Below are 27,010 nucleotides of genomic sequence, written 5' to 3'. Positions count from 1 at the left end.
AGGTCCTGAGAGCTGATGACCCTGAAATCCTGCACATCCTTCATTGAGGCATCACTTCATGATCCATGTTTGTTTCTGTGGTTTGAAGTTAATTAAGAAAGTGGGGGGGGGGGGCTGCTCAGCTTTTTAAAACTGTAAGACTTTATTATTAAAAATTAAGTTTTATCTTACATAGCAGAAAAGAGGAAAAACTGAGAATGTACTGATAAAAAAGTAAACATTAGACATAGAAACATTGTAATTCTTTATCAAAAATAACTTTTTTATCTTTATAAACATTCTTTTTTATTATTATTGTGAAAATGCTGTACAGAGGGGTTACAATTACATGGGCAAGGTAATGAGTACATTTCTTATCAAGCATTGTTGCCTCCTCCTTTGTTTCCCCTTCCCATCTCCCCCCACCCCACCCCCTAAAAATAACTTTTTTGAGGCAGGCTCTTACTTTGTAATCCAAGCTGGCCTTGAACTCATCATTCTTCTGCCTCGGCTTCCTCAGTACTGGGGTTATAGACATGTGCCCACCTTACTTGGCTCAAATTTTAGTATTCTTTTTATTTTCTTCTTTTTGTACTGATCCTAGGGCTTGAACCCAGAGCCTGGTCGCTGTCCCTAAGCTTTATTATTATTGTTGTTGTTGCTGTTATAAAGGTGATATACAGAGGGGTTACAGTTACATAACTCGGGTAAAAAGTACATTTCTTTTTGAACAATGTCACCCTTCCCTCGCTCTCTCCCAGATTTTTCCCTCCCATTCCCATAAGTTGTATAGTTAACATAGTGACCATTGAAAACCTCTATTGCATTTGTTCACCCTTTGTTCTTCCATTTCTGTGTCCCCTCTTACCCTCCCAAAGACAAATAAACAAGTCAAAAAGAAAAGAAAAAAAGCAACAACAACACACACACACACACACACACACACACACACACACACACACACACACACACACACACACACACACACACACACACACACACACACACACACACACACACGAAAAAAAGGTCTAAAGAGAGTCTCGAAAACAGGGCTATGAAGACCCCTGTTCCTAGGTGTGTTGAGTCTGATCCTGGAGGCTGGCTGTGCCTTTTCTCAGCCCACTGGAAGCCCTACAGAGAAGAACAACAGGAAGGGAAGTGAAAAGCATCATCTTTCACCTACAAGTAGCAGTGATACCTGCTCATACCCGAGCAACCTCCTCCAGGGTTTCAGGCGGGCTCACCAGTTTCCCAGTATCCTTGGCTGTATGTATTGCATAGATGGTTGTGGATGGGGCTAATGCTGTCTTTCAGTGTGCTTACCCAGTCAGCCTGCAAAATCATTTAGAGAAGGACACTGTCAGCAAAGGTTGGCAAAATATGCGGCCAACCCAATTACTATGAGTTTTGACCACACAATAACTGAAAACCTAGATTAAGGCCTGCAGATGTTGCTCTGTTTTCTTCGGTTTTTCTTGAGCATGAAAAACAGCGATTTGCTGCTCTACTTGCCCAGTTTGATCTGCATCCCAGGGACCACCCCTAATCTTTTGGCACCAATACTTAGGGTCAAGTGAGAAAGTGTGGCAGCCCATGAAGCCTCCCGGTGCTTTTTCTCAAGAGGAAGAATGTTTCTGTATTATCTGAGACCACAGGTATAATCCAGCTCAGAAAAACATCAGAGGGAAGAGGGAATGAGTTAGGTCCAGGGCTGTGGCTGTCGTGGCTGTGGTCACAGGTAGAAGGGATCCTACATATTCTTCTTTATCAGGGCACTTACTGAAATTGTAATTTGAAAATGTGTTATTGAAGCTATTGTAACTATCTTTTAAAATATTATTTGGTTTATTAAGTCTTTAATATAATACATACTTGGGCAGTGCTGGGGTTTGAACTCAAGGCCTCATACTTGGTAGGCAGGCTCTCTAATACCGAGCCACACCTCCAGCCCCTATTAGGTTATCTTTCTCTTGCAGGATTGGAATCTCCTTGGAAACAGGGCCTTTATTGCAAATTTTTTTCTTACAGTTTTGCAAACTGAGGCAGGACCTCCTCTGCTTTCCATCTGTCCTTCCCACAGCCTGGCATAGAAAGTTCTAGTTGTGTATCATTTCAATTCCTGCCTTGATTTGCTCTTTTACCAGCCACTTCTCAGAGTTTCCTCCTGTTTAGAACAAGTCAGTTGGTTCTTGTGTTTGTACCTCCCTGTGCCTCTCAACCCAGTCTTCATAAGGTTGTATTAAAGATAGTTTCATCTGCAAATAATAACATCTAGAACTATGATCAACACTCTGGGAGTGGCTTAACTAACATAGAATATAATATAACCATCATTTCCCTGGTCTGGAGACTCTGTTTCCATCAACTGATTATTATTTATTATTTCTGACTTAAATGTACTAAAGCAGGGTTTTTAATGGGATTTTTGTAAGGACCAAGTGAAAGGATGTTTGTGAAATGACTTCAGAACCTATAAAGCTTTGTCTAGCTGAACAGTGATTATTATTGCTGGCTCAAAGAAATCTTCCTGACAAGGAACTCAGGCTCGAAAGAAGGCACCAAGGATTCAGTGTTGTAAAACGTGTGTGTGGCTAGTCTCATAAAAGAGAAAACATTTCCAAATTAATTTTTCCTTTTAAAAAAATCCCCCTTGATGCTCTCTCTCTCCTTTGCCGGTTTTCTTAATGCAGTGTGATTAATATTTGGGGAGCTTGAAAAGCTGGTCACAAGTCACAGGACTTGGTGTGTTCCTACCTTCCTGAGTTATCATCGGCAAGTCACTGAACTACTCTGCCGAGTGAGGTGACTGCTTTCGAAGATAAAATACCAATGAACTATTAAAAGCAAGAATTCTGATAGCCCCGCAGACATCTATGAGGTTGAGTAGCCTTCACATGTTTTCATTTCCAGGTCTGGTCCATCCAGTTCGGTGAACTGTTCCCCAGGTGACACGCTTTCGGTGCCCCACCCTGTCCTACGGCCTTCTTTTAAGTATATTGTTATATCTGTACTTTTCCTGAAGGAAGCTCCAAAGGTTGGACCCAGCTTCATGCTTCATGCCCATTCTTGCATGCATTCATTGTAATAAACGCTAAGATTGGTTATCATCTAATTTTATTGTCTCACACCTAAAAGATGCTATTTCCTATGTCTGGACCCAGAATACATAAGCTGAATTCTAATGCAGAAAGTAACTTCTCATTTTTTTTTTTTGTTTGTCTTCTAGTGACAGACATCACACCTCCAGTGCAATCCCTGTTCCAAAGAGACAAAGTTCCATCTTTGGGGGCACAGATGTGGGCTTCTCTAGGGAGATCCCCTCACCGGACAAAGGACATCGAAAACGGGCCAGCTCAGAGAACGAAAGACTCCAGTACAAAACCCCTCCACCCAGTTACAACTCAGCATTAGCACAGCCTGGGACCGCCACCCCTCCCATGAGAGAGTCCGAGAGAAAGACAGCATCTCTGTCCTCTTCCTTGGACACCTCCTTGGACTTCTCCAAAGAAAACAAGAAAAAGGGAGTGGATTTGGGTGACACTTTACACGGAGGCCATGTGAGTGTGGACACTAGCCAAGAACAAAGAGAAGCCCTCTCTGGGCACCCAGCCACAGTAAATGGCACCCTGCCATCCAGTGAGCAGCCTGGCCCCACCAGTGTCCAGCTTCCTGGTGAGTTTCACCTGGCCTCAGGGGCTGAGGTTTGCTGTGCCGTGGAGCAAGCAGAAGAAATCATCGGGCTGGAAGCCACAGGTTTCACGTCAGGCGATCAGCTAGAAGCATTTAACTGCATCCCTGTGGACAGTGCCGTGGCAGTTGAGTGTGACGAGCAAGTTCTGGGAGAATTTGAAGAGTTCTCCCGAAGGATCTATGCACTGAATGAAAATGTATCCAGCTTCCGGCGGCCACGCAGGAGTTCTGATAAATAAAGTGAGCAGACCAGACAGGAGGACCAGAGCAGAACTACTGGCTCAGTGAGAATAAAGCTGCACTCACCCTTTTTCATAATTATGATACAAAATGAATATTAATGGAGGATATTCCTCAGCAAAAACAACTTTGGGAAGAAAAGAGGGACTCAGGATCATTGTGTATCAGTGGGCCAGACAAAGTTAGATTTTGCTTTCAAGATTTGCTTTTCAGGCCTGATGATTGTTTTAAGGCAAAAGTCACCCCCTAATTGAAAGAGCTTACAGCTCGAGTCACCTTATATGTCTGCTTTTTTATTTACACTTCTATGTTATCCTCAGAGGGAAGATGATAATATATAAATAATATAATGAACTCACCTTTAGTTTCCCATAAGCATTGGCGTTCACCACAGTTTATAAAACGTTGGAAAGATGGGATATTCAGGAATAGCTTTCGACCATTTTCGTAAGCGTCTATGACCATCCATCAGGTTGATAAATGAGAAGTTAGTGTTACCCTTTACCCAGGGTCCTGTGCTCCAACCCTTGCTCCCAAGCACCCCAGTCAAGTAGAGACCCACTGTTGGCCTGTCTTCCTAGTGGATGGACTATGCCTCCTAAACCCCAGGACATCAACACTCACAGGCCCAAACTATTATCAGGTCATTCCTTCTCTTCTACTCAGCCAAGACCATTCCCCTACTGCTGTACCCTTGGATGAGCATTCCTTTGGTGGGCCCAAGAGACTCCCAAGAATTAACCATAGTCAGATGGCATCCAGTTTCCCGTGGGGTCCAAAGTTCTACATGGGTAGATGTAGTTGGTCAAAAATTAGGCAAGCCTTCTAGCACTCTACTCACCAGACAAAAAAAAAAGCTTTAAATGTAAACTCCATATTAATTTATTACATTTCAATCTGAAGGAAGGCATTGTATATGACAAAATATATGTAGAGAGTCAGGCTGTCCACTGCAAAGGAGTTGAAATGGGTGAGTTAAGAGACTATATGAGGCATAGAGTGTTATTGTGCAATTTCATAAAGTGTTAAATTATGGTTTTGAAGTCCAATTTGTCATTCCTGCATTTGTTTGCTGTTGCTTTATACATTATGTACCCAAGGACGATGCCTCAGGGTTGCAAGCTCTTTAAGGAAAATTTATCCATATATCCATGTATTGTATAGAAAAATAAAAATTGAGTTTACTTCACTTAGTTTTGTTTGGGGTTTTTTTACCCTCAGTTTTGGAATTCTTAATCCTATATCTCCTTATGATAGATCATGACAGGCTTAGCCGGAACAAAAGCCATGGCTGCATCTAAACTGATGCTGATGACTTGGTTTGAGTTTACAAATCCTATGGATAGCAGCACATATGCTTCACATGTGCGCTCTCCATAGCCGTTTGTCCTACCTAGCATAGGGGTCTCACAGTTATGTCTATATTATGTTCAAACATCCCTGGGCTCAGTTTTAATTGATAGCTTCATTGTACAAGGGACTCATGCAAGTAGTTATCCTGCGTAGAGTTCACGAGCCACTACATAGCAGACAGATCCAACCTGCATACAATTGGAAGCTTTAACTCAGTCTGATGAAAGTTATCTTATTCCACTCAAAGATGCATGTCTGTCTACTTGAGATCTGCAGCCATGGCTTGGAGGAGTCTTTTTGCTAGGTCTTGTTACTCATTTTCGAGTCTTAATAGGTGGAGAGAGTCTCTGTCTTAGATGTAGACATCATGCTGTAGAGTTTTCCACTTAGGTGATATCTGAAAAATTAAAGGGCATTTGAAGGTCAGTTAGTATTGCAAAATGATCTGTGATTTTCCCTGATGCAAGAGTAAACTTTAAACTTTATGCAAATTCAAACTACATGCATTGAGCAGGAGGACCATATATAGAGAACCCCCTGGCTAGTGTTCATCACGGGTTCCACACAATGGAATAGAGCCTACAGCTCTGAGTTCCTCCATAGGCTCCCTGGTCTGGACTTCATGGATTTGTATTTCTACAGCTCTTGACTGATCAGATTGCTTAGAAGTCATCAGAACTTGCTTCACTTTTACATGGACCCCCACTGTCCAATGATAACTGCATGGAAACACCAAGTAGGTTTAGATTGGGGGGGGTCTTCATTTGCATTTAGTTGATATCTGCCACTTCTGCCATGAGCTGGATAGAACGAAAAGCTTCAGAATCCATTTTGCTTCTATTTAAAGTGGCCATGGCAAAGTACAGTATAATCTGTCTTGCTAATCTTTGTAACTAGTCTTGTAAATCACTAAAACAGTTTTCTCAAAGATATAAGTTGAAATGGAAACTCACCATTGTCCATTTCTGAGCTGCTAAGCACTCTGAATGTTCATACAGCTGGGACACTCTTAACAGCCTGCAAATATTAGCAAATGAATATTTGATTGTGTTTTTTCTCTCCATTTCCCCTTAACCACTTTAAAAATTCCAGAATTTTTTTCCCTTTGGAATATTAGTTTTGGAAGAGTGTACCCAGCTATATTTTTTTAGTGGTTCTAATGGTGCCCATTTATCCTGACCTAACTGGTTATTTAAATAATTTTTTAAACCACCACCAATAATAAATGGCATGTGAAACTGATCTTTTGGTAATTGGAAGAAAATTTAGCATCTGTATTTATAAAATAAAATTGATTAGTATTTATTTTGAGAGTTAAAAGCGTATGTTTTTTCCCTGCTGTGTTTGAGCCCTGTCTTCATTGTTTTGAATTTCATACTGAAACTGAGTTAAGTATGAAAACCTTGTTCTTAAACAACCAGTCAGCCATCCTGCATATATAGAGCACACTGAGTGTGGGTGAACATACACATGCACATGAGTGTACACATGTGCACATGGGCTGGACCAAACAACTAATACAGAAATCTGACCTTGGCCTTTGCCCTTGGCCACATTGTCTAGTGGAAGCAAAGGTTTATTAGCAATTCCAACTCAATGTGATCTGTGATGGGAGTATGATGGAGAAAATGCACAGCACAGAAAAAAACTGTTCGTTCTAACTGAAACTTGAAGATTGGTGGAAATTATGTGGAGGGAAGCACATGAACTAAGGCCCAGAGGCAAAACTGTGTGTGTGTGTGTGTGTGTGTGTGTGTGTGTGTGTGTGTGTGTGTGTGTCTTGCTAAGTGTGTGTGTGTGTGTGTGTGTGTGTCTTGCTAAGTATCTTTTCCCAACTTTTGTTTTTATGTTGGTCTTAGGACTTGAACTCAGGGCCTAGTTGCTGTCCCTGAGCTTTTTTATTCATGGCTAGCACTTAAGCCATACCTCCACTTGCAGTTTTTTGGTGGTTAATTGGAGATAAAAGCCTTACAGACTTTCTTGTCTGGGTGGACTTGAAACTACCATCCTTAGATCATAGCCTCCTGAGTAGCTAGGATTACAGGTGCCTAGCTCCTTTCCCCAGATTTTAAAGCAGAAAAGCAGCTGGGTCAGACCTGCGCATGCCTGGCAGCCCAGCAGAGGCCAGATTCCAGTGAGACTAGCTTGTGTCTGGTTATTCTCCTTTCCTTTCTGTTCAGGACACAGAAGTGCATCATAATGTCCCTTCATTTTCAGGGTGCAGGTTGAGTACAGCTGGGTTTTACTGTGCCTTATGGCAGAGAAGCTTCTCTTTAGAAGCTCTTCTGAAGTTCCCAAGGCAGCCTGTCATTTCCCTGAAGCTCTAGCAGCAGTGTAGAAAGTAGGTGGCTACTTCACAGTGATAGTAAAGATGGCTGAGGGGATTGGTCATGCTTTCCCCCGTGGTAACAAACACAGCTACTTAACCTCTCTGAAGACTCCATCTCTCTGAATCTGGCTTCTAAATGTTACATAGAAATAATATCTCCAAGCCCAGAGTTGATACAAAAGATAAACCTTTGAATACAAGCACCCTGCCATGAGAAGGAAATAGTCATTCAACCAAGATTTCTTGTGTGGGTTGCATCAGGCTTCGGCCGAGTCACTGACATTTTTCTCTGTGTGCTAACTCGGGAAACTAAGCTTTCAACTGATAGGATATGTTCGGAGGGATGGGAGCGTGCGGTGGACACGGAACTGCACATGGCTAAGCTTTGCTTGCCTGGTGTTCATGTCACACACCCACAAATGAGCGTCTGTCTTGTCCCTAAATGCTCACCAGCACAGCTTCTCACTACTGACTGGGTACTGAATTGGTGCCTAGAATTTTAGATTTTTGTTCAAAGTCAATGACTTTCTCTCTTTTTCCTCTTAGCGCATCTAATTTCATTTTGTAGGTAGACAGCTCAGCCTTGTGGATTTTAAATGACTGAGGAAAAACTACATATCTATTTAAAAAAATAATTCTACAGTGTTTTAGAGACTGGTTATGTCAGCAAGCCAGAAAAATAATGATCAGGCAGATAGACAAAAATGAAAATGACAGCCAGGTGCTGCTAGTAACCTGTGCCTATAATCCTAGTTACTCAGAAGACAGCTCTGTCTGGCTCAAGGCTAAGGCAGAAAAGTTCATGAGACTCCATTTCCAAAATAACCACCAGACAGCATGCCTGGAGCCATGGCTCAAGTGGTAGAGCTCCAGCCAAGCAAACAACCAAAGCAAGACCCTGACTTCAAATCCCAGGACCTGAAAAAAAGACAGCCAATTGATCAAGTAGCTATAGATAAGCCCAGTCACAAAATCAGAAGAGGGTGGCTAGCTCACAGCCTTCTCACTGCTATACATAAAACAACTTGTTTCAGTCCCCATTACAGCAACAAGTTGGAAAGGTAAAATATTGGATAACCTGACTATGACAAACAAAAGGGACAGCCAGAGACTTGAGGGAGAAGGGAGAAACCCACAGCCTGCTAGAAGAGCCAGTCAAGAGGTTTCACACCCAGTGCAGCCAGCCACTGAGCTGTATGAGCCAAGAAAGGCGCTTGCCTGCTTGGAAGGCTCCTCTATAAAACCACATCAGGATTTCCTTTCAGCCTGGACAGAGGCTCCTCTTGCCTCTTTGTAACTGTTCTTCAGAACCTGCCTCAGACTGCCTTGGGGTCCAGCAAAAGAGAACTGACTTGCTCTTCTCCCTGTTTATGAAGAATTAACAGGCAGCTTGCTTCTGAACAGGGTTTGCAGTACCAGAATAGACACCACGCTGCCGCTTTCTCAAAATCCTTAACACAAAGACTTGTAAAAATATTAACAAGAGGCTGGGAAGGTGGCTCAGTGGTAGAGCACTTGCCTTGCATGCCTGAGGCCCTGGATTTGATTCCTCAGCACCACCTAAGCAAAAAAAAAAGCCGGAAGTGGTACTGTGGTTCAAGTGGTAGAGTGCTAGCCTTGAGTGCAGAGAAGCTCAGGGACAGTGCCCAGGCTGAGTTCAAGCCCCAGGACCATTAAAAAAAGCAACAACAACTTTCAGCTTGGACTAGAAGTCCAAGTGCAGAGCACCTGTTTAGCATGCATGAAGCCCTGGGTTGATCCTCAGTACTGAAAAGAAATACTGAAAAACTGATAAAAATCAGTTTGCAAGTACTATGTCTTATTCCTAAAGATAAGAACCCCATCATCAGAAAAGTGTTACATCAGCTTGGCATAGTGGCTCATGCCTGTCATCCTAGCTATGCAGAAAGCATAGATAGGAAGATTTGGGCCCAGACATGAACATAAGACCCTATTCAAAAGACAGCTAAACCAAGGACTGGAAGTATGGCTCATGTGGTAAGAGTATCTGACTAGTAAGCACAAGGCCCTGAGTTCAAACTCCAGTATAGGAAGGGAGGAAGGAAGGGAGGGAGGGAGGGAGGGAGGGAGGGAGGAAAGAAGGGAGGGAGGGAGGGAGGGAGAAAGATAGAAAGGAAGGCACCCCTGTTGAGTGAAGGGCAAATGATGTGAAGGCTGCAGTCCCAACAAATCCCAAAAGTCAGAGGGAGGGAGATGGTGGGGGAAGCCATGGCCTGGTGCATGGGGACAGCATGTGCATGTGTGCGTATGTGTGCGTGTGACAAGGCGGGCAGGCACACATGGATGGATGATTTGGTTTAAGTAAAGCATCATCCATCCCATTAAATTAATATGGCTAAGACAAATTTAATTCACTTAGTACTTTTGTGTGGTTTTAATTTGTATACTTGTTTTGGTTTCGTGGTTGTAGGAGAGCTATAAACCATTTATATTTAGGGGTGTTTAACAATAAAATATGCTTAAGAGTGAAAATGAGTAGTGGTGCAATAGGATATATGGAGCTTTTAGACAAATAAATGAAAAGTGAGGAATGCCCTCCAATTTGCATGTCATTTTTGCATAGGAGCCATGCTCATCTTCTCTGTATCTTACTAAGTTTAGTTTAGGTGCTGCAGAAGCAAGTACCATACACAACAATTCTTTTTTTAAATTTTGATACCAGTACTGGAGCTTGAACTTAGGTCCTGGGCACTGTCCCTGAGCTTTTTTGTTCAAGGTTGACTCACTTTCACTTGAACCACCGCTCCACTTCTGCCTTTTTTGGTGGTTAATTGGAGATAAGCGTCTCATAGACTTTCCTGCCTGGGCTGGCTTGGAACTTCGACCCTCAGATCTCAGCCTCCTGAGTAGCTAGGATTACTGGCTTGAGCCACTGGAGCCTTACGTGAACAATTCTTCCTTGAAGTTGTCTACCATCTCTCTCCCTCTCCCTGCCTGATAAAAACAATGACTCAGGAGGAAATTTAAGGAGGCTTTCCCTCAGTGTTGGGGCAGACCTGTCCATCTAGGCAACAGGAAACAGGTGGTCACAGGAGGAGCTGAATTTACCTATCCCGAACCTTGGTCTTTGTTCTAGCTCCTTAGAGCAGTGTTCTAGATCATTAACCTCACTCACCTTGTGGGGCCAGGCTTCCTCCCGTCATCCCTGAGAGAGGTCAAGCAGAAAAAGGAGCTTTGGGTCCTGCTGGTGGAATATCCACCAGACCCACTGACCATTTTCAGAAACAAATGGTGCCTCTGCTAGCATTATTATGCCAAAAGTGTCCATCTTTCGCTTCCCTTGGCTCTGATCCCAAAGCCCCACTCTGTGTCTGGCTTCAGTGTGTGCCAGGCCCCAGGAAGAAAATGGAGAAGGAAAGAGCCAATCTAGCATAGGCTTATTAGGCAACATTACAAATAAAAACAAGTTTTTAACCATGGGACAGGAGGGCTGCAGGAATGCTTAACTGTAAAAGAATCTGTACATTTTGTATGGTGGTGGAGGTCTCATGATGGATTTTGTACTTGATCTTCAGGGCAGTGGGAAATCTCCAAAGGATCTTAAGCAAGGAGAATGGCATGTTCTAGTAAATGTGTTTAAAAGAACACAGTATGAGAAACATTTTATAATAATAGCAATGTAAAGTGTTACAAGAATCTTTCTGCACACATCAGTTATGAAATCTGGATTCTCTGTGTGTGTGTACACATTTGAGACATGGTATGGCACTTTACGGACAGACTGGCCTTCAACTGACCACATAGCCCAAGCTGCCTCAAACTCATGATCTTCTTACCTCTACCTCCCAAGTGCTTGGATTATACATGGCACCACTGTGCCCAACTGGGTTAACAAAAGAATAAGACCTACTTTGCCTGAGAGATATACTCTAACTGCAAAGATACAAACAGGATGAATTAGGAAGATGGAATGTGGAACCCTATGCAAATCTGAGACAACAGATCTTTATCTGTTGTCTTGAGAACTTGAGAATAAGGATATTACTAGGCAAAAAGAGTATTTGTAACAACAATAAAAAGCTCAATATGTTGAAAAGTATAAAGATGGTAAATGTATGTGTTAAATGGATAGTTTATTGTATATAGAATATGCCTCAGTTAAGTTGATTTTTGCTCATTTCTTTCCAGATAGAGTCTCACTATGTAGCACTCAGGCTGACCTCAAATTCATGATCCTCCTATCTGTGTCTCCTTAATCTTGGGATTATAGGTGTACACCATCATTCCCTGCTTGATTTTTATAGCAATTTTATTGTGATTAAGTGATTACATAAATTTCACAGTATTGTGGGATAGTGATAGTTAAAGTCACAAACACATTCTAACCTTCATGGGGCAAATTGTCTTTATCGTTGTCTATAAAGTTTGTGAATTCTATGAGCTTTGACAATACAGTTATTTCTTCCACATCAGATGATATGTACATTTCTTTCCTTTTGCTTAGTGTCAGCTGTTCCCTTTTTCTGCTCATTCCCTCCCTCCTATCACTGCCATTGAGTTGCTTAGGTTGTTTTGATCAACGTCCAGTGCAGCTGATGGGTCCCACTGTTATATGTTTTCCCGTTTCCCTGTTTCTGCTTGATTTTTTTTTAAAGAAAGTGGAGTGGATGCTGGGGTAGAAGAGTAGACAGGGAAGTATCCTGGCTCAGGATGGGGCTATGGAGCAAAGAGGAAAGGCAGATGGAAACAGATTCCGATGTCAGAATTGGATGTGGTAGGCTTGAAAGGCCTATGGAACTTGAAAGGAAACATTGGTGGCCAGATGTGCAGAAGAGAGGGCAGAGTGTTCATAGAACTGAGCTTCCTTTGGGGATGCAAATGTGCAAGGAAGAGGGGAGAAAATCTATCCTAGGGGACTAAAAAAAACTGTCCAGAGAGCCAGGAAGGAGCTAAGGAATCAAGAGGAAATCAGAGAGCCGAGTAGTAGCACACTCCTGTAATCTCAGCTACTTGGGATAATGAAGCAGGAGGGTCACTTGAGCTCAAAAGCCTGGACAGCACAGGAAATCCCATGTTAAAACACACACATACAGTAAGAGAGAGAGACAGAGACAGAGACAGAGAGACAGAGACAGAGAGACACAGAGTCACAGAGAGACAGAGACAGAGACAGAGGCAGACAGAGGCAGACAGAGAGAGAAACAGTGACAGAGAGAAAAGGAGTTTTGAGAAGCAAGTGTGGTCAGCAGTAAGCAATGCACTGAGAAGTCCAGTCTAAGCCTGGAGCTGTGGGAGGCAGAAGATGGGAGCCAGGCATCTGCCTCAGGGGATGATGGGTAAGTCCTGGAGAGTGCTGAGGAGTTTCAGTGTGGCCCTTGCCACACCCTTAACCAGGCATGCTTACCAGGTAGGCAGGCAGCTGGCCAACACTCTCTGAGCCGATCCTTAGTGATCAGCCTCTGCTGCTTGGTCCTTGGGACATAGAGAAGACTCTCCTGGCTCTTACCCTGGGGCTCCCAGTCTGGGACATGTGGGTGAATAACAAGGAGCAATGGTTGGTTCAAGCTGAGACAAATGAAGAGGAAGGAGTGCAGGCTTTCCAGACAGTGAGCGCGAGGGCTACAGGTGGATGATGCAGGACACCAGGAGGCAGACACTCATTCTGCACAAGCTTTCTCAGTGCTGTGGCTGGACAGGGTGTGAGAGCCTTCCTGGCGAGGGGACAAGCACTCATCTACGGAGCTGTGGACAGGTGTGGGGGCTGAGGCTGAGCGCAGAGAGGAGGGAGGCCACAGGAGTCTGACAACAGCAGCACACTGGCCTTTGAGCCAATCACTGCTGTCCGCCTTGCCAGGTTCATTTCCTACAGGCTGCACTCGGGGGATTCCCTGGGCCACGTGCAGCCCAGCTGCAGAGGCTGGGGGGCTGGACTCACATCTGCTTCTACATAACCCCTGCTCTCCTGGCCCTTTCCAGAGAGGTACTACCTGCTAAGCTGTCCTCCAGCACAAAGAGGCCTAGTGAGGAAGGTATGCAGGCTGTGGAGGAGGAAGTGTGCAGACGCAGCTTCCTAGATGACTGCGACTGCCTGGGCAGAGAATTAGCACTGATTAGAGGAGAGTATGAGCAGAGAGGCAGCAATCTGATAAATTACATTTGGTGCAGTGGCCATAGAAATGGCCAGTGCATTTACCAAGTGCATCCTTGACAGGACTCAAACAGAGAGAACCAAAGCTGCCCCTTAAGCACTTCCACAAGCTGATGGCTTTTTGTTTTGTGCCAGTATTGGGGCTTGAATGCAAGGTCTGAGCAATGTCCCTTAGCTTTTTATGTGTCAGGTTGGAGCTTGAGCCACACTCCCACCTCTGACCTTTTGGTGGTTAATTGGAGATCGGACTCTCATGGACTTTCCTGCCCCAGCTGACTTCAAACCTCAACCTTCAGAGATTGAGAAGCTAAGATTACAGGTATCAGCCACTGGAACCCGACCCACAAGCGGATGTTAAGACACCATAGGGCAGCGTGGGCTCTGTCCATTCCAAACTTTGCTTCCCTCCTACTTTCTGGGTATGTTGGATATGTTGAACCCACAGGATGCCATTGGTTCTCCCCATGGTGTCATGATGCTGGGTGAGAGAGGAATATTTTGTAGCTGCTCCACACTAGCAGTGACAGAGCCATGGACACAAATAACTGTGACCATATGAATGCATCTAAACCAGAGGCTCTGCTGCTCCACTCTCTCCCAGCCCAATGCCCAAATACCTACAGCTGCTTTGGAGAAGAATGCACTAAGCATGTCAGGGTAGAGAGACAGGAGTCTTTTTTTAATAAGTTTTTTATTGTGAAAATACTGTACAGAGGAGTTACAGTTACATGAGTAAGGTAATGAGCACATTTTATATCAAGCATTGTTGCCTCCTCCTTTGTTTTCCCCCTAGCATCCCCTCCCTCCCACCTCCACAACTACACTCTCCCCCGCCCCCACCTAAGTTGTAAAGTTCGTTTTTCAACATAGTGCCTTGTACATCTCATTGTTACAATGGGTCCACCTGTATCCCTATTTAAACATTTTGTTTTTTCCCTTCCCCTCCTCAAATTATACCGACATCAAATACAGAGAAAACAGGGGTTGTACTGTGGGGAAGGAACATACAAAGCAACAAAAAAAATCACATGGTACCTTATAAATATGTTAGAAACAATAGCAAGAAAGAAAAAAACCACTTATGTCCCTAACTTGGGGTTCATTTCGTTTAACTTCATCTTATCTGGTCATATGTACATAGCTTTTGACCTTTTCTACTTGTCCCAGACATATACTAGTTATTGCAAATAAGGGAAACAATTGGACCTATGTTTCTTTGGGCCTGGCTTACTTCACTTAATATAATTTTTTCCAAGTCTTTCCATTTCTTAACAATTGGGGCAATATCATTCTTTCTGATGGAGGCATATATATATATATATATATATATATATATATATATATATATATATAATGGAATTCTATGCCTCCATATATAAATACATATGTATATATATATATATATATATATATATATATATATTCATACATACCACATTTTCTTGATCCATTCATCTACTGAGGGGCATCTGGGTTGATTCCATATCTTAGCTATGGTAAATAATGCTGCAATAAACATAGTCGTGCTGGTAGCTTTAGTTTGGTCTTGTTTGTGATCATTTGGGTATATGCCCCAAACTGGGATTTCTGGGTCATAGGGGAGCTCTTTGTGGAGTCTTTTGAGGAACCTCCATACTGCTTTCCAAAGTGGTTGAACAAATTTACACTCCCATCAACAATGCAGTGGGGTTCCCTTTTGGCCACATCCCCTCCAGCATCTGTTATTAGATTTCTTGATTATAACCATTCTAACTGGGGTGAGGTAGAATGTAAATGTTGTTTTGAGTTGCATTTCTTTTATGGCTAGAGAGGTTGAGCATTTCTTCATGTGTCTAATGGCCATTCTTATTTCCTCTTCAGAGAAGTTCCTCTTTAAGTCTTAGGCCCACTTATTTATTTGGCAGTTGTTTCTTTTTTTTTTGGGGGGGGTCCGGTCGTGGGGCCTGAACTCTGGGCCTGGGCACTGTCCCTCAGCTCTTCAGCTCAAGGCTAGCACTCTACCACTTGAGCCACAGCGCCACTTCCAGCTTTTGTCTTTTTGTTTATGTGGTGCTGAGGAATCGAACCCAGGGCCTCATGCATGCAAGGCAAGCACTCTACCACTGAGCCACCTTCCCAGCCATGGGGATTTGTTGTTGGGGGATTTAATTTTTTGAGTTCCAAGTATATTTTCGATATGAGACCCTTGTCCGTTGTACAGCTAGTGAAGATCTTCCCCCAATCCGTGGGCTTTCTATTGATCTCACTAGCTATGTCCTTTGCCATGCAGAAGCTCTGCAGCTTCATGCAATCCCATCTGTACAACCTTTCTTTGATTTGTTGTGTTTCTGGGAGAGACAGGAGTCTTAACTGAGCATTGTTAAAACAGAAACATTACCAGGTACCAGTGACTTCTGCCTTTAATCCTAGCTACTCAGGAAGCTGAGTATGGTTCAAAGCCAGCTGGTACAGGAAAACCCGTGAGACTCTTAACTCCAATTAAACACCAAAAGCTGGAAGTGGAGCTGTGGCTCAAGTGGTAGAGCGCTAGCCTTTAGCACAAAAGCTCAGGGACAGCACCGGGGCCCTGAGTTCAAGCCTCAGGACACATACACACACACAGAGATGTGAACACATCACTAGTGCATCCTCTTTTTTTGCTCAAGGCTGGCACTCTATCACTTGTGCCACATCTCCACTTTTAGCTTTTTGGTGGTTAATTGGAGGTAAGAGCCTTACAGACTTTTCTGCCTGTTTACTTCAAATATGACCCTCAGATCCCAGCCTCCTGAGTTGCTAGGATTACAGGTATGAGCCACAGATGCCCAATATACATCTCTCTTTTCATCCCACTTTATAGATGAAGAAACCTGCTCAGAGAAAGGTAGTAGACAGACCCAGAGCACCCAGTGATATGGGCATAGTTCCAAGGCAGGCTTTCTTCAAACTCATAGAGCCTCTCAGGGCCTGGAATATGGCAGGGAACTCAAAGTTTGAATCAGTGGCTTGGGTTGTGGTCTGTGTGACAATGCATTGAGAGCCCCTCCTCCATGAGCACTTTCATGTCACAAAAATTGGCATGAAACTATGCTTAGAGCCTAAGCAAGAACTGGTTATAGAGAGAGCTGGGGCTTGCCTCTTTGGAGGGCCCTGACCAGGCTGAAATCGTCAGCTTCAGCTTCAGTATCTCCCAAAGCAGGTACAAAGGACCTAGACGGAGCCAGGCTTGGATGCTGGCTGGCCTTCGGTCCCCTGGGTTGGCCTTCCCTGGGCATGCATGTATCATTCTTAAGTCAGGGCTGGTGGGTGCTGACCTATTTTCAGTTCTGGGTCCCCAGGCACTCAGGACAGAGGACACGGCCACCTCATGTAGGCTGCTTAGGAGCTGAATATGGGTAAAACTTTCTTAGTTTCTTTGTCTGCTACAGGGGATGACAGATCCTCCCTGGGTTGCCTTCCAAAGTCCCTTGTCGACTGTGAAGTGCAAGGTATATGTATTATCACACAGGGCAATGGGGCCACTTTCCTCTGCATCTCATCCCCTACTGTGCTTGGCTGCAGACTCTGCTGCCTTTTGTTTATCTATCCATCCATTTATCCATCAATGTATCCATCCACTGATCCATCTATTCATTGATCCAGCCAGCCAGCCAGCCATTTGTCCATCCTGCGGTGCCAAGCCCTGCCCAGGAACTGCAGCTAAAGCTGAATGGGGCTGCCCCAGTGCAGACTATAGGCAACTTGGGGACACTGAGAGTTGACCTTGGTGGGGGGAGGGGGCACTCCATTTCCCAAATATGGGAAGTGATCATCAGACAGGAGCAGGAGGGGCTTTCTCTCATCCTCAGACCACTGTCTGCCCTCCAGGCCATCTATGCCCCTGCCCTGGCTAGCTGGACTTCTCTGGCTTAAAGTCCACTGAGACAGGGGCCAAGCCACCTCCCAGACAGGGGAGAGCTTGGCCACTTCCCCAGTCCAAGGAGCAGGCAGGGTGCGGGAGGGGGCCGGTGCTGGGGATGAGGAGGGGTGCAGGCAGGGTGCGGGAGGGGGCCGGTGCTGGGGATGAGGAGGGGTGCAGGCAGCCCAGCCCAGCCTGCTGCTCCCCAGCGCACGCATGATGTTATCTCTGGCCCAGGCTCGGCCCTCAGAGCAGGATGCGGCTTTCATCACCTCCCTCCCCTCGGACTGGCGCAGGCTTTTGGAGTTTCTCACGCATGGATCAAGGGGCTGGGCCTGGCCAGAGGAGGCCCCCCAACTGAGACCGCCCCAAGCCTGCAACAGCCTGTAGTCAGACAGTCACAACCCTGAAGTGGGAGAGGGCCAGGTCTTGTGCGTGAGGGGGAGGGATGCAGGCATCGCTCCCCTGAAAGTCTGTCCCCCCCCCACCCCCTTCCTCTGTTCTGTTGTTCATAATCCTGGGCGCCCGTTCAAGGAATTCTCCACCCGTGTGTTAGTGATTTATTTAGACTCGCTCATCCAGCCCGCCCGGCGGGTGACAAACCCCCATTCCTCCCAGCCCCCAGCCCAGACCCCAGGGCCATTTTCATCTCCAGCAGGCAGTTTGGACTTGCTCCAGGCTGCCCCAGATGGGAGGGGTTCTGTGGACTCTTCAGACTTTAAGAAGGCCCTAGAATCTCACTCTTGGGGACCCAAGCAACCCCTAATGCTCTGTGGATCCTCCCCCTCAGTTCTGCTAGGCTCCCAGGCCAGCAAAATTGACAGGTAAGTTTGAAGAGCAAGAGACAGCCTTCTGCATCCTTCCACCCAATCTCCCCATTGAGCAGATGACAGCTAGAGACCCAGAGAGAGAAAGGCCTGGGAAGGTCCAGGGCTCTCCTTTATTGTGTGTGTGTGTGTGTGTGTGTGTGTGTGTGTGTGTGTGTGTGTGTGTGTGCTCATGTATGCACACTCATGTGCCAGTACAGAGGCTTGAACTCAGGGCCTGGGCTGGATGCCTTAGCTCTTTTGCTTTATTACTCTACCAGCACTCAGCTTCATGAAACATTTCTAAGCCTTTCCCTTATTGATATTATTAGCCTGGCTTTGTGAGGATTTTGCTCTACTTTTAGGGCTGTAAACTTTGCATTCTATGGGCCCTCATATTCATTCTTTTTTGCTTCAAAAAATAAAATAATATAAAATAAAATGGAGACACAGAAGTTCCACATATGAGTTTTTGGTGGCTCCTTGGAGATAGGAATCTCATAGACTTTCCTACCTGGACTGGCTTTGAACCTGAACACTCCTATCTCAACCTCTTGAGTAGCTACGATTGCCATTATGAGACACCAGGATCAGTTCCTCTCCCCTATTCTTGAACTTATCCAAGACCTCCCACAAGGATGTTTCATACAACAGCGAAGCTGAGACAGATGAGCACACTGTACCATAAGCACCAGGCTGGGTTGAGAAGCTGAAGTCACTTCTCCTTATCATGGAGGTATGCCCTGCCTCCTTCAGTCCCACCTCCAACTCTCAGGGCTAGCTTCACCTCATCAGTGATGAAGGTCTGTCCAGCTTCCTCCTCCATGGAGGTAGGACCAGCATCCCTGTGCACATGCACTTTGGCACTGCAGTGGGATTACTATAGTGGGAGCATGGGAAGGGATCCAGAGCTCTCATACCACCTGCTACAGGAGAGTACAGTGGAGGACACTGAATTCGACCAGCCCTAGATTTTGAGGTCTGTGGTCCCTCAAAAGGCAGCAGGCAAAGAATTCTTGTGTTCCAACTCTTCTCCAAAATTCCTCTCTCTGAAAATGCAGCATGTGACCTAGAACCCTTGTGCATCTTCTTTCACTCAAACTTTGGAGCCAACTGTGATGTCTAAGGGAACATTCCTATGTGATCAAAGGAGACTTGGAGAGCTGAATGACCTATCAAAGACCACAGAGCCTGGGGGAGGGGGGGGATACCCATGTCACCCTCCTGGCTTCTTGCTTGGCAAAGCTGCCTGATGCAGGGAGAGTCTGGACCAGAGCCAGCCAGCAGGCTGGCTCCATCCTCAGGGGTAGAAACTAGGCTAGGGGAGGAGCAGGTGGCAACACTTTCTAAGACACAGAATTGGGAGCTTTGTAGCCACCCAGTGAGCCAATCATTGCCCCTCTCTGGACCTCAGTGTTCAAAGATGAGTCCTTGCCACTATAGAGCACTTAGGCATCCATTGCAATAGGCCCTTCTATTGGCTGACTACTGCTGTGGCTAGGCATTAACCCCTGGAGGCATGGGCTTGTCTTTGGGATGGAATCTTTGATCTAGCCTTCAGAGGATCTAGTTCTCTGTGAGGAACCTCTAGAGCAATGCCCACTGGACCTTCCTTCCACCCCTAGACCTGTGAAGTAGGGTTTTGTGTTTTTTTTGTCGGTTGAGGGCCTGAACTCTGGGCCTGGGCGCTGTCCCTCAGCTCTTCAGCTCAAGGTTAGCCCTCTACCACTTGAGCCACAGCGCCACTTCCAGCTTTTTCTGCTTATGTGGTGCTGAAGAATCGAACCCAGGGCCTCATGCATGCAAGGCAAGCACTCTACCACTGAGCCACCTTCCCAGCCCAGACCTGTTAAGTAGCGAGACTAAAGTCTTGCTTACTCACAAGGTGGAATGTGAAGAATAGACCCAGAATCTAGTAAGAACCAGAGGACAGTGACTTCCCAAGGTCACACAGCAATTATGTCTGATCCAGGGTTGCAAAGTCAGTCCTTATTCTAGTTCTTTCTCTATGAGGTCTGTAAGGGCTAGGCAAAGGGAAAGGCTTAGAAATGTTTGGTGAAGCTGGCTGCCAGTGGCTCTCACCCATAATCCTAGCTACTCAGGAGGATCAGATCTGAGGATTGTGGTTCAAAGCCAGCTTAGATGGGAAAGTTCATGAGACTCTTATCTCCAATTAACTACCAACAAGCTGGAAGTGAAGCTTGTGATTCAAGTGGTAGAGTTCTAGCCTTGAGCAAAAAACCTTGGGAACAGGCCCTTAGTTCAAGCCCCAGACCCAGCACACACACATACACACAACACACACACACACACACACACACACACACATACACACAACACACACACACACATACACACACACACACACACACATACACACACACACACACACATATACACACACACACACACACACACTGAGGAAGGAAAGAAGGAAGGAAGGAAGGAAGGAAGGAAGGAAGGAAGGAAGGAAGGAAGGAAATAAAAATGTTTCATGGAAGAGGAGCCAAATGGTGAGTGGAATCATGCACTGGGTATAATCATGAATCTGGGTATAAGCCTGCAGGCTGTGATGTTCTGCAGGATTGGCCAGGGCCTGTCATGAAGCCACCTGCCAGCCTTCTGAGCAGAGCCACCCCTGGGAGCAGGGTGGAGGTGAGGGGGTAAGGACCTGATCTGTCATGGAAACATCTCTGCAGGCTGGAAGTGGTAGGGCAGCCTGGGAACCACAATGTCTTCTCCTAGTCTACCTCCTACACCCTCGCTCAAACTAACCTTGGCAGAGTCCTTCCTTCCCCTCCTGGTGAGTATGGCTGTGATCAGAGGATGTCAGGATCAGAGCCAGACAGCCCAAAGGCAGGTACAGGCCTGTCTTGCAGCGCCAGAGGTGGGCCTGGACTTGGGTGAAGTCACATGTGAGTCTTTATATACCAGCTGTACCCAGCCTGGCAGCCCCCCTCACACACACATTGGGTGACCCAGAATCTCATGTCTTGGCCACATACTTACAAGTTAGCAACTTAGCTGTGCATGCATGCCTGTAATCCCAATAGTTGGGAAGCTGAGGTAGAAGAATTGGAAATTGGGCTACATAGATCCTTACCTCAAAGCAAACAATAAAGATAGTGTCTTTCTATGGCAGGGCCTAGGGAAGACAGGAAGATGGCCAAGACACCAGGTCTGCCACCTGGCTACAGGTTAAAGTGCAGATGACGCAAAACCAGGCTAGCTCCTGGGAAGTGAAGTCCCTGGGCTCCCCTAGCAGCCGCCGGGGCTCATATCAGGCTACGGGGCAAGAAGTCCACTGGAAACATAGACTTATTCGGGGTGGAAGCACTAAAGGGGGAGCTGGGTTTCTGAGTCCCTGCCAAAAAGAGCCCCAATCTGGGGCTCACACATTGGGTGACCCAGAACCTCATGTACTGGCACTCAAAACGAATGCCTGGAAATACACGTTTTGTGGGTCTTAGTTTTATATTATATTATTTTATTTTTTGAAGACCAAAAAAGAATGAATATGAGGGCCATAGATCTCAAAGCGTATAGCCCTAGAAATAGAGCATCATCCTTCTAAGGCCAGTTCCCAAACAGGGCTGGGAGGGAGAATCACCCTCATTGAAAGGCAGCCTGTAATCCTAGCTACTCAGGAGGCTGAGATTTGAGGATTGAGATTCAAAGGCAGCCCTGGTTAAGACAGTCCTTAACATTCTTATCTCCATATAACTACCAAATACTAGAAATGGACTATAGCTAAAATGATAGAGTGCCAGCCTTGAGTAAAAAAGTGCCCAGGCCCTGAGTTCAAGCCCCAGTAGCTGTAATTGCAGCCTCCTAGACCTAACCTACCCTCCTAGGTTGGCCAGAAATCCTGTATATGAATCAATCCTGACACAAAGTATGTGTGTGTGTGTGTGTGTGTGTGTGTGTGTGTGTGTGTGTGTGTGTGTGTATGTGAGAGAGAGAGAGAGAGAGAGAGAGAGAGAGAGAGAGAGAGAGAGAGAGAGAGAGAGAGGTGGGGGGAGAAGTAGTGCAGGCGCCTTGAATTTTTTAGGTCTATCTCTCAAACTGGGATCCCCATGACTGTGTGCCATACACACTGTCACTCTGAAGCTTGGACATTTCTTTATAAACAAGGAGGAATAGGTGACTCCCCGCCCCCCTTTCAGGACCCTGACGGGCTGGAATGGGTGCTGGACAGGCCCCAACCTCCAGACACCGTTCTTAGCTTTCTGAAGGTTTGTTGACTACATGAATGAGGAAACAGCAGGGCAGGCTCCCTGACCTGTGGGCCCTTGTAGGGTCTTTACCGTTCTGGCTGTAAGATGAGTGTGGTGCCCCCAGCCAGACCCCCACCCACGGTAGGGTGGTGTTGTAGGAGCATCATTAGAGGCCTGGCTGTGGATCACCTTCCTACTCAGCTTCCCCTGGTCAAGTTCAGGGTGAAGAGATGAGGTGAGACTTCCGGCCCACCCTAAGACCCCCCAGGAGCCCAATTATTTACTGGAAACACTGAGGGATGCATTCTTGGCCGCTTCAGTGTGTGCGAATCAGCGCGACAACGCTTCTCAGCTCCAATCTGGTTTTGATCAGTTACAACCCAACAGGCGGCTTGTTAAATCTGAGTTGATGGGGCCTCTTTTCTGGAACCCAGTTCGGCCCCCTCCCACCTCAGGGCTGGATGGCCCCTCGGGGAACAGTGAGTCCCACCCACCCGTTTCACAGACAGATGGGGAGACAGAGGCCCACAGAAACCTCTCCAAACCCACTGTGGCCATTGTGGGTCCGGGAGAGCCAAGCTGGCTTGTGGGGAACTGGGGTCCTGGTGCTGTCTTAAGCAGATGATGAGGACCAGAGATGTTATGCTGGTATGCAGCACCCCACCGTCACCCTGGCCTTGCCTTCCAGCCCCTCCCCCGGAGCCACATGGAGGCTTTTGTTACATTTCCCTGGACGTACCTCACCTTTGTGGCTGGGAGCCAGGCAGGATACTCAGACAGAAGAGGGCTTTTATGTCCTTGTGTGTGAAATATCGTGGGTGTCCAATACAATGACAAGGGCCTAACTCCACCAGAGTGCTGCACCCAGAAGGTTCCATTCTCTGAACCAGAATCTGTCACCCCAGTCTCATTCTCAGGCCCCTCCCCTCCTTTTTGAGGTCCCAGACACCAACTGGGGTCAGCAAGGTCAGTGGGCCTGGCCCAGCTACCCACCACTGCCTCCAGGCCCTTTGATCTGCCCAAGCCTTCTGAGGCTACAACCCACACTGGTGAGATCCAACACAGCTGGGTGTGCCCACTGGCATCCCGCTGAGGAATAAATGTCCAGCATGCAGGCCCAAGCAGCCTCAGCTCATCATGGCTCCTGGGCCTTGTATCTGTTCCCCCCCCCCTCCCCCCGTTAGCTCTCTAGCCACACTGCCTCCTGCAGGCCCTTCAGGCCGAAGCCAAGCCCACCAGCACGTGGACTGTTCCCCCAGGGTGTTCACACTGTCCCTGGCCACTGCTGGTGAAGCAAGGAGCATCTGTCTAGTGAAGACATGGAGGCTTGGAGCTTCAAAGTCCTTGGAAGGCTAATGTGTGCTGTGGGGCTTGGCCATAAGGATTCCAGAGGGTCAGGAAACCGTGGATCGGGAGTGGAGGGGTGGGGGGAGTCTGGGGAGAAGATTGCATTTCATCCAAACTTCAGAGGGAGTGTTCAACTTTGGAGGTCTCTAACAGGCAGAACCACCATGCCTGGAAGGACTTTTGAGGGTCACCGAACCCACCATCTGCTCGTTGGCAGCCTCCAGCCCTTGCTTGAACACCTCCAGGGACAGGGAGCTCCCTCCCTCCCACCTGTGACAGTCGTGGCCTGGTGAGACCCCTCTAACTGGAAGACCCTCAGCCTCCCACACCCCACAGGTCCTCTCCAGGCAGGAGTCCAGGTATCTGGGGCTGGAGAGTCCAGGCTCAGGCCCTAAGGGTGGGCAGGAAGTACAGTCTCACCTGCCAAGGTTTGATCCACCAAGCCCCTGCCCTCTCTGAGCTCCACTGGGGCCGAGGGGCTGACAGGCTGCTGCTGGCTCACTTCATGTGGCCACCGTGAGGGGATGTGGGAACCCTGGGTGACCTTTGGCTGCCCTCATCTCCCCGAGGATCACTGCACCAGGGCTTCTTCCAAGCACTGATTAGCAGCTGGGTTGCACCTGGTGGGCAGATGTTGACTTCTCTCACCCTGCTGGATCCTACGTGTGTGTGTGTGTGTGTGTGTGTGTGTGTGTGTGTGTGCGCGCGCACGCGCGCGCATGCGAGCAGGAGTGTGTGGTGTGCACATGTATGTGAGAGCATGCACTGGACGCAGCACATGAGTGACGGGTACAAAGAGTCAGCACAACCTAATGTCCCCGATGTCCCTCAGGGATTTAAAGTGAACCACTGTCCCACAGAAGATTAAAACACACACACACACACACAAACCTAGGGAGGTCAGGCAGGAGCCCTAGATAGGGCTGGCTCCTAACCCTCCTAATCCTCCACCAGCCCCACCTAGGGTTGTCCCCCAACCTTGTTGGGGGAGCCAGGGTGCAGATCCCCACCTTTCCTTGGGGCTGGCTTCTCTAGCAGACCCAGGCTGGGAGCAGGGGTGGGTGTGAGTGTGTGGGAGGGGGGGAATTTTAGGAGAGATCTGGGAATGATTGGATAATTAGACAAGTGGCCTTGACAAGCAGCCTCTGTGGGGTCAATTAGTGATCCTGGGGGGTGGGGGGAGTGTGCAGAGGGGCTGGCCACCTGCCAATCCATCCTCATCATTCCCTACTGCCCACTCATGCTCACTCCCGTCATCCCATGAGACCCACAGAAGGTCCCTGCTAGTACTTGTTAGGCCCTACCACCTCTGTCCTTCACCTTACCTCACTCAGTCAGAGCTGTCAGTACATGGGACAGCTTTGACTGAGTAAGGTAAGGTGAATGGTGGCTCTCTGCTCAGACTCTGGCTCCTGGGATAGACTGACTGCACCATAGCCCTGGACTGGCCCTACCTCAAGCCAAAGGGAAACCAAGGCCCAGAGAAGGCCACACATGAAGCTGGCTCAGATCAGTTTCCTCCCCAGGACATCTGAAAAGGATCAGAAGTGATACAAACTCCATAAAGATGTGGCTTGCTCCTCTTCCCCACCTGGCCTGGTCACATGGCAGGTCAACATGTCACCAAACTGGGCTCAAAGAGGCCACAGGGCAAGCGGACACAGGGACACAGCTTCTTTCTTGAGAAATAAGCTACAGGAAAAGCAGGGGGAGAGGACCCGAGCAGGACAGGGGCAAGCATGAGGAACAGGCAAACAGGGTCAGCCTCTACCTGTCCTCAGCTCTGGAAGTAGAGAGGATTCAGGCCCGCCGGGGAGGGGCGGGTGTCATCCTCAACCTTCCTGAACTCTGTAACCTTGGCTGATCAGGTAGCACCTTGGACTCATCTTCCCAAGTCAAGCTCAGCCACACCCCTCCTGGTCTTTGGAACAGAAGAGAAATGCTGGCTGCCCTGCACACACACACACACACACACACACACACACACACACACACACACACACACACACACATTACACTCACATGCACCAGGCAGACAGGGCTTCAGGAGCAACCTGGCCACCTGGGCCTGTGGGCTCAGGCTGTACCTGTGAAAAGGACTAATGACTGCCACCTTTGTGCTGAGGCCCTTGCTGACCCCTGAGGTCACAAGATGTGGGAAGCCGAGGCTCAGCGGGTGTGAGACTTGCCCAGTGAGTCTTCTGCTAGCTGGCAGAACCCAGATTTGCCTCCCTTCACCCCCGCGCTGCCTTCCACAGTATGATGTGATCCAGGCACGTGACCATAGGCCTAGACCAGAGGTGAGGGGCAGGCGGGTGCCTATGAACAAGCCGGGGGTGAGGGAGGCATAGCAGGAGGAAACAGTGCCAGGTAGAGAGCAGAGAGCTCCCTATCAGTGGGGCATAGTGGGTGGGGACATGGCCTGTACTTTCATGTTAGGCTGAGAAGGGGACTGGGCTCCTTGAGGGTGGATGCAGCATTCCTGATACTTCTCAGCATAGCTCAGAACCCTGCCTGGGACAAGTGTCCCTAAGCCCCCAGGTTTGTCCACTTTCCTCCAGAGACCCTGGACCACCACAAGGCCTGCTCCAAACAGCCCCCAGCCCACTGTGATGAAAGCAGTTGGGGATTCCTGTGTTCAAAGGGATCTCCTTGTGCATGCTTCAAAAACCTCTGACACCTCTTACCACCCAGAGCTGTCGGCCTAAGTGGGCAGTGATGCAGGGAGGGAGAGTTACAGGCCACACTGTGCCCCCACAACTCAATGTTGGGAGAAGGGCTCATCCAGGCCTCTGGGCAGCCGACTTAGTCCTCCCAGCCCTTCATGTGGTAGCCAGACTCTGAAATCCTGGGGGGGGTGCCCTCCCCTTTTTCCCGAACCCCTTCCCAACCCAGGGAAAATATGCCTCCCTTGGTGTTCTGGGCCTGGCATTCAGAGCCCTGGGCTGGGCAGTCAGTGTCCACAGCCAAGAACCACAAGCCTAGTGGAGTGCGGAGGTCTGGGAACTGCTCACCCACGGAGGTGCTGTTGAATCTGCCGGTGCCCCCCTCATTGGGGTG

The 27,010-nt window shown here is 47.4% G+C and overlaps 1 protein-coding gene and 1 non-coding gene across 3 annotated transcripts in view; one reads left to right on the top strand and one right to left on the bottom strand.

Annotated features, from left to right (window-relative positions):
* Uvrag (UV radiation resistance associated) overlaps positions 1-5,101 on the top strand; it is a 316,630-nt gene extending 311,529 nt beyond the window's left edge. For both annotated transcript variants that reach the window (XM_070034983.1, XM_070034982.1), the window contains one exon: positions 3,209-5,101. In XM_070034983.1, the coding sequence (XP_069891084.1) occupies positions 3,209-3,911 (703 nt within the window). In that variant the 3' untranslated portion in view covers positions 3,912-5,101. The remainder of the gene's footprint in view (positions 1-3,208) is intronic.
* Positions 5,102-10,133: 5,032 nt separating this feature from the next.
* Positions 10,134-10,240, bottom strand: LOC138836655 (U6 spliceosomal RNA). Its single transcript, XR_011374976.1, has one exon. It is a non-coding gene; the product is annotated as a U6 spliceosomal RNA (small nuclear RNA).
* Positions 10,241-27,010: the final 16,770 nt, after the last annotated feature.

The sequence above is a fragment of the Dipodomys merriami genome, unplaced genomic scaffold (genome assembly GCF_024711535.1).
Source record: "Dipodomys merriami isolate MVZ:Mamm:240054 unplaced genomic scaffold, mDipMer1.0.p SCAF_25, whole genome shotgun sequence".
NCBI lineage: Eukaryota > Metazoa > Chordata > Mammalia > Rodentia > Heteromyidae > Dipodomys > Dipodomys merriami.
The sequence above is the reverse complement of the archived record's forward strand: the minus strand, read 5'-3'. Positions and strand labels throughout refer to the sequence as shown.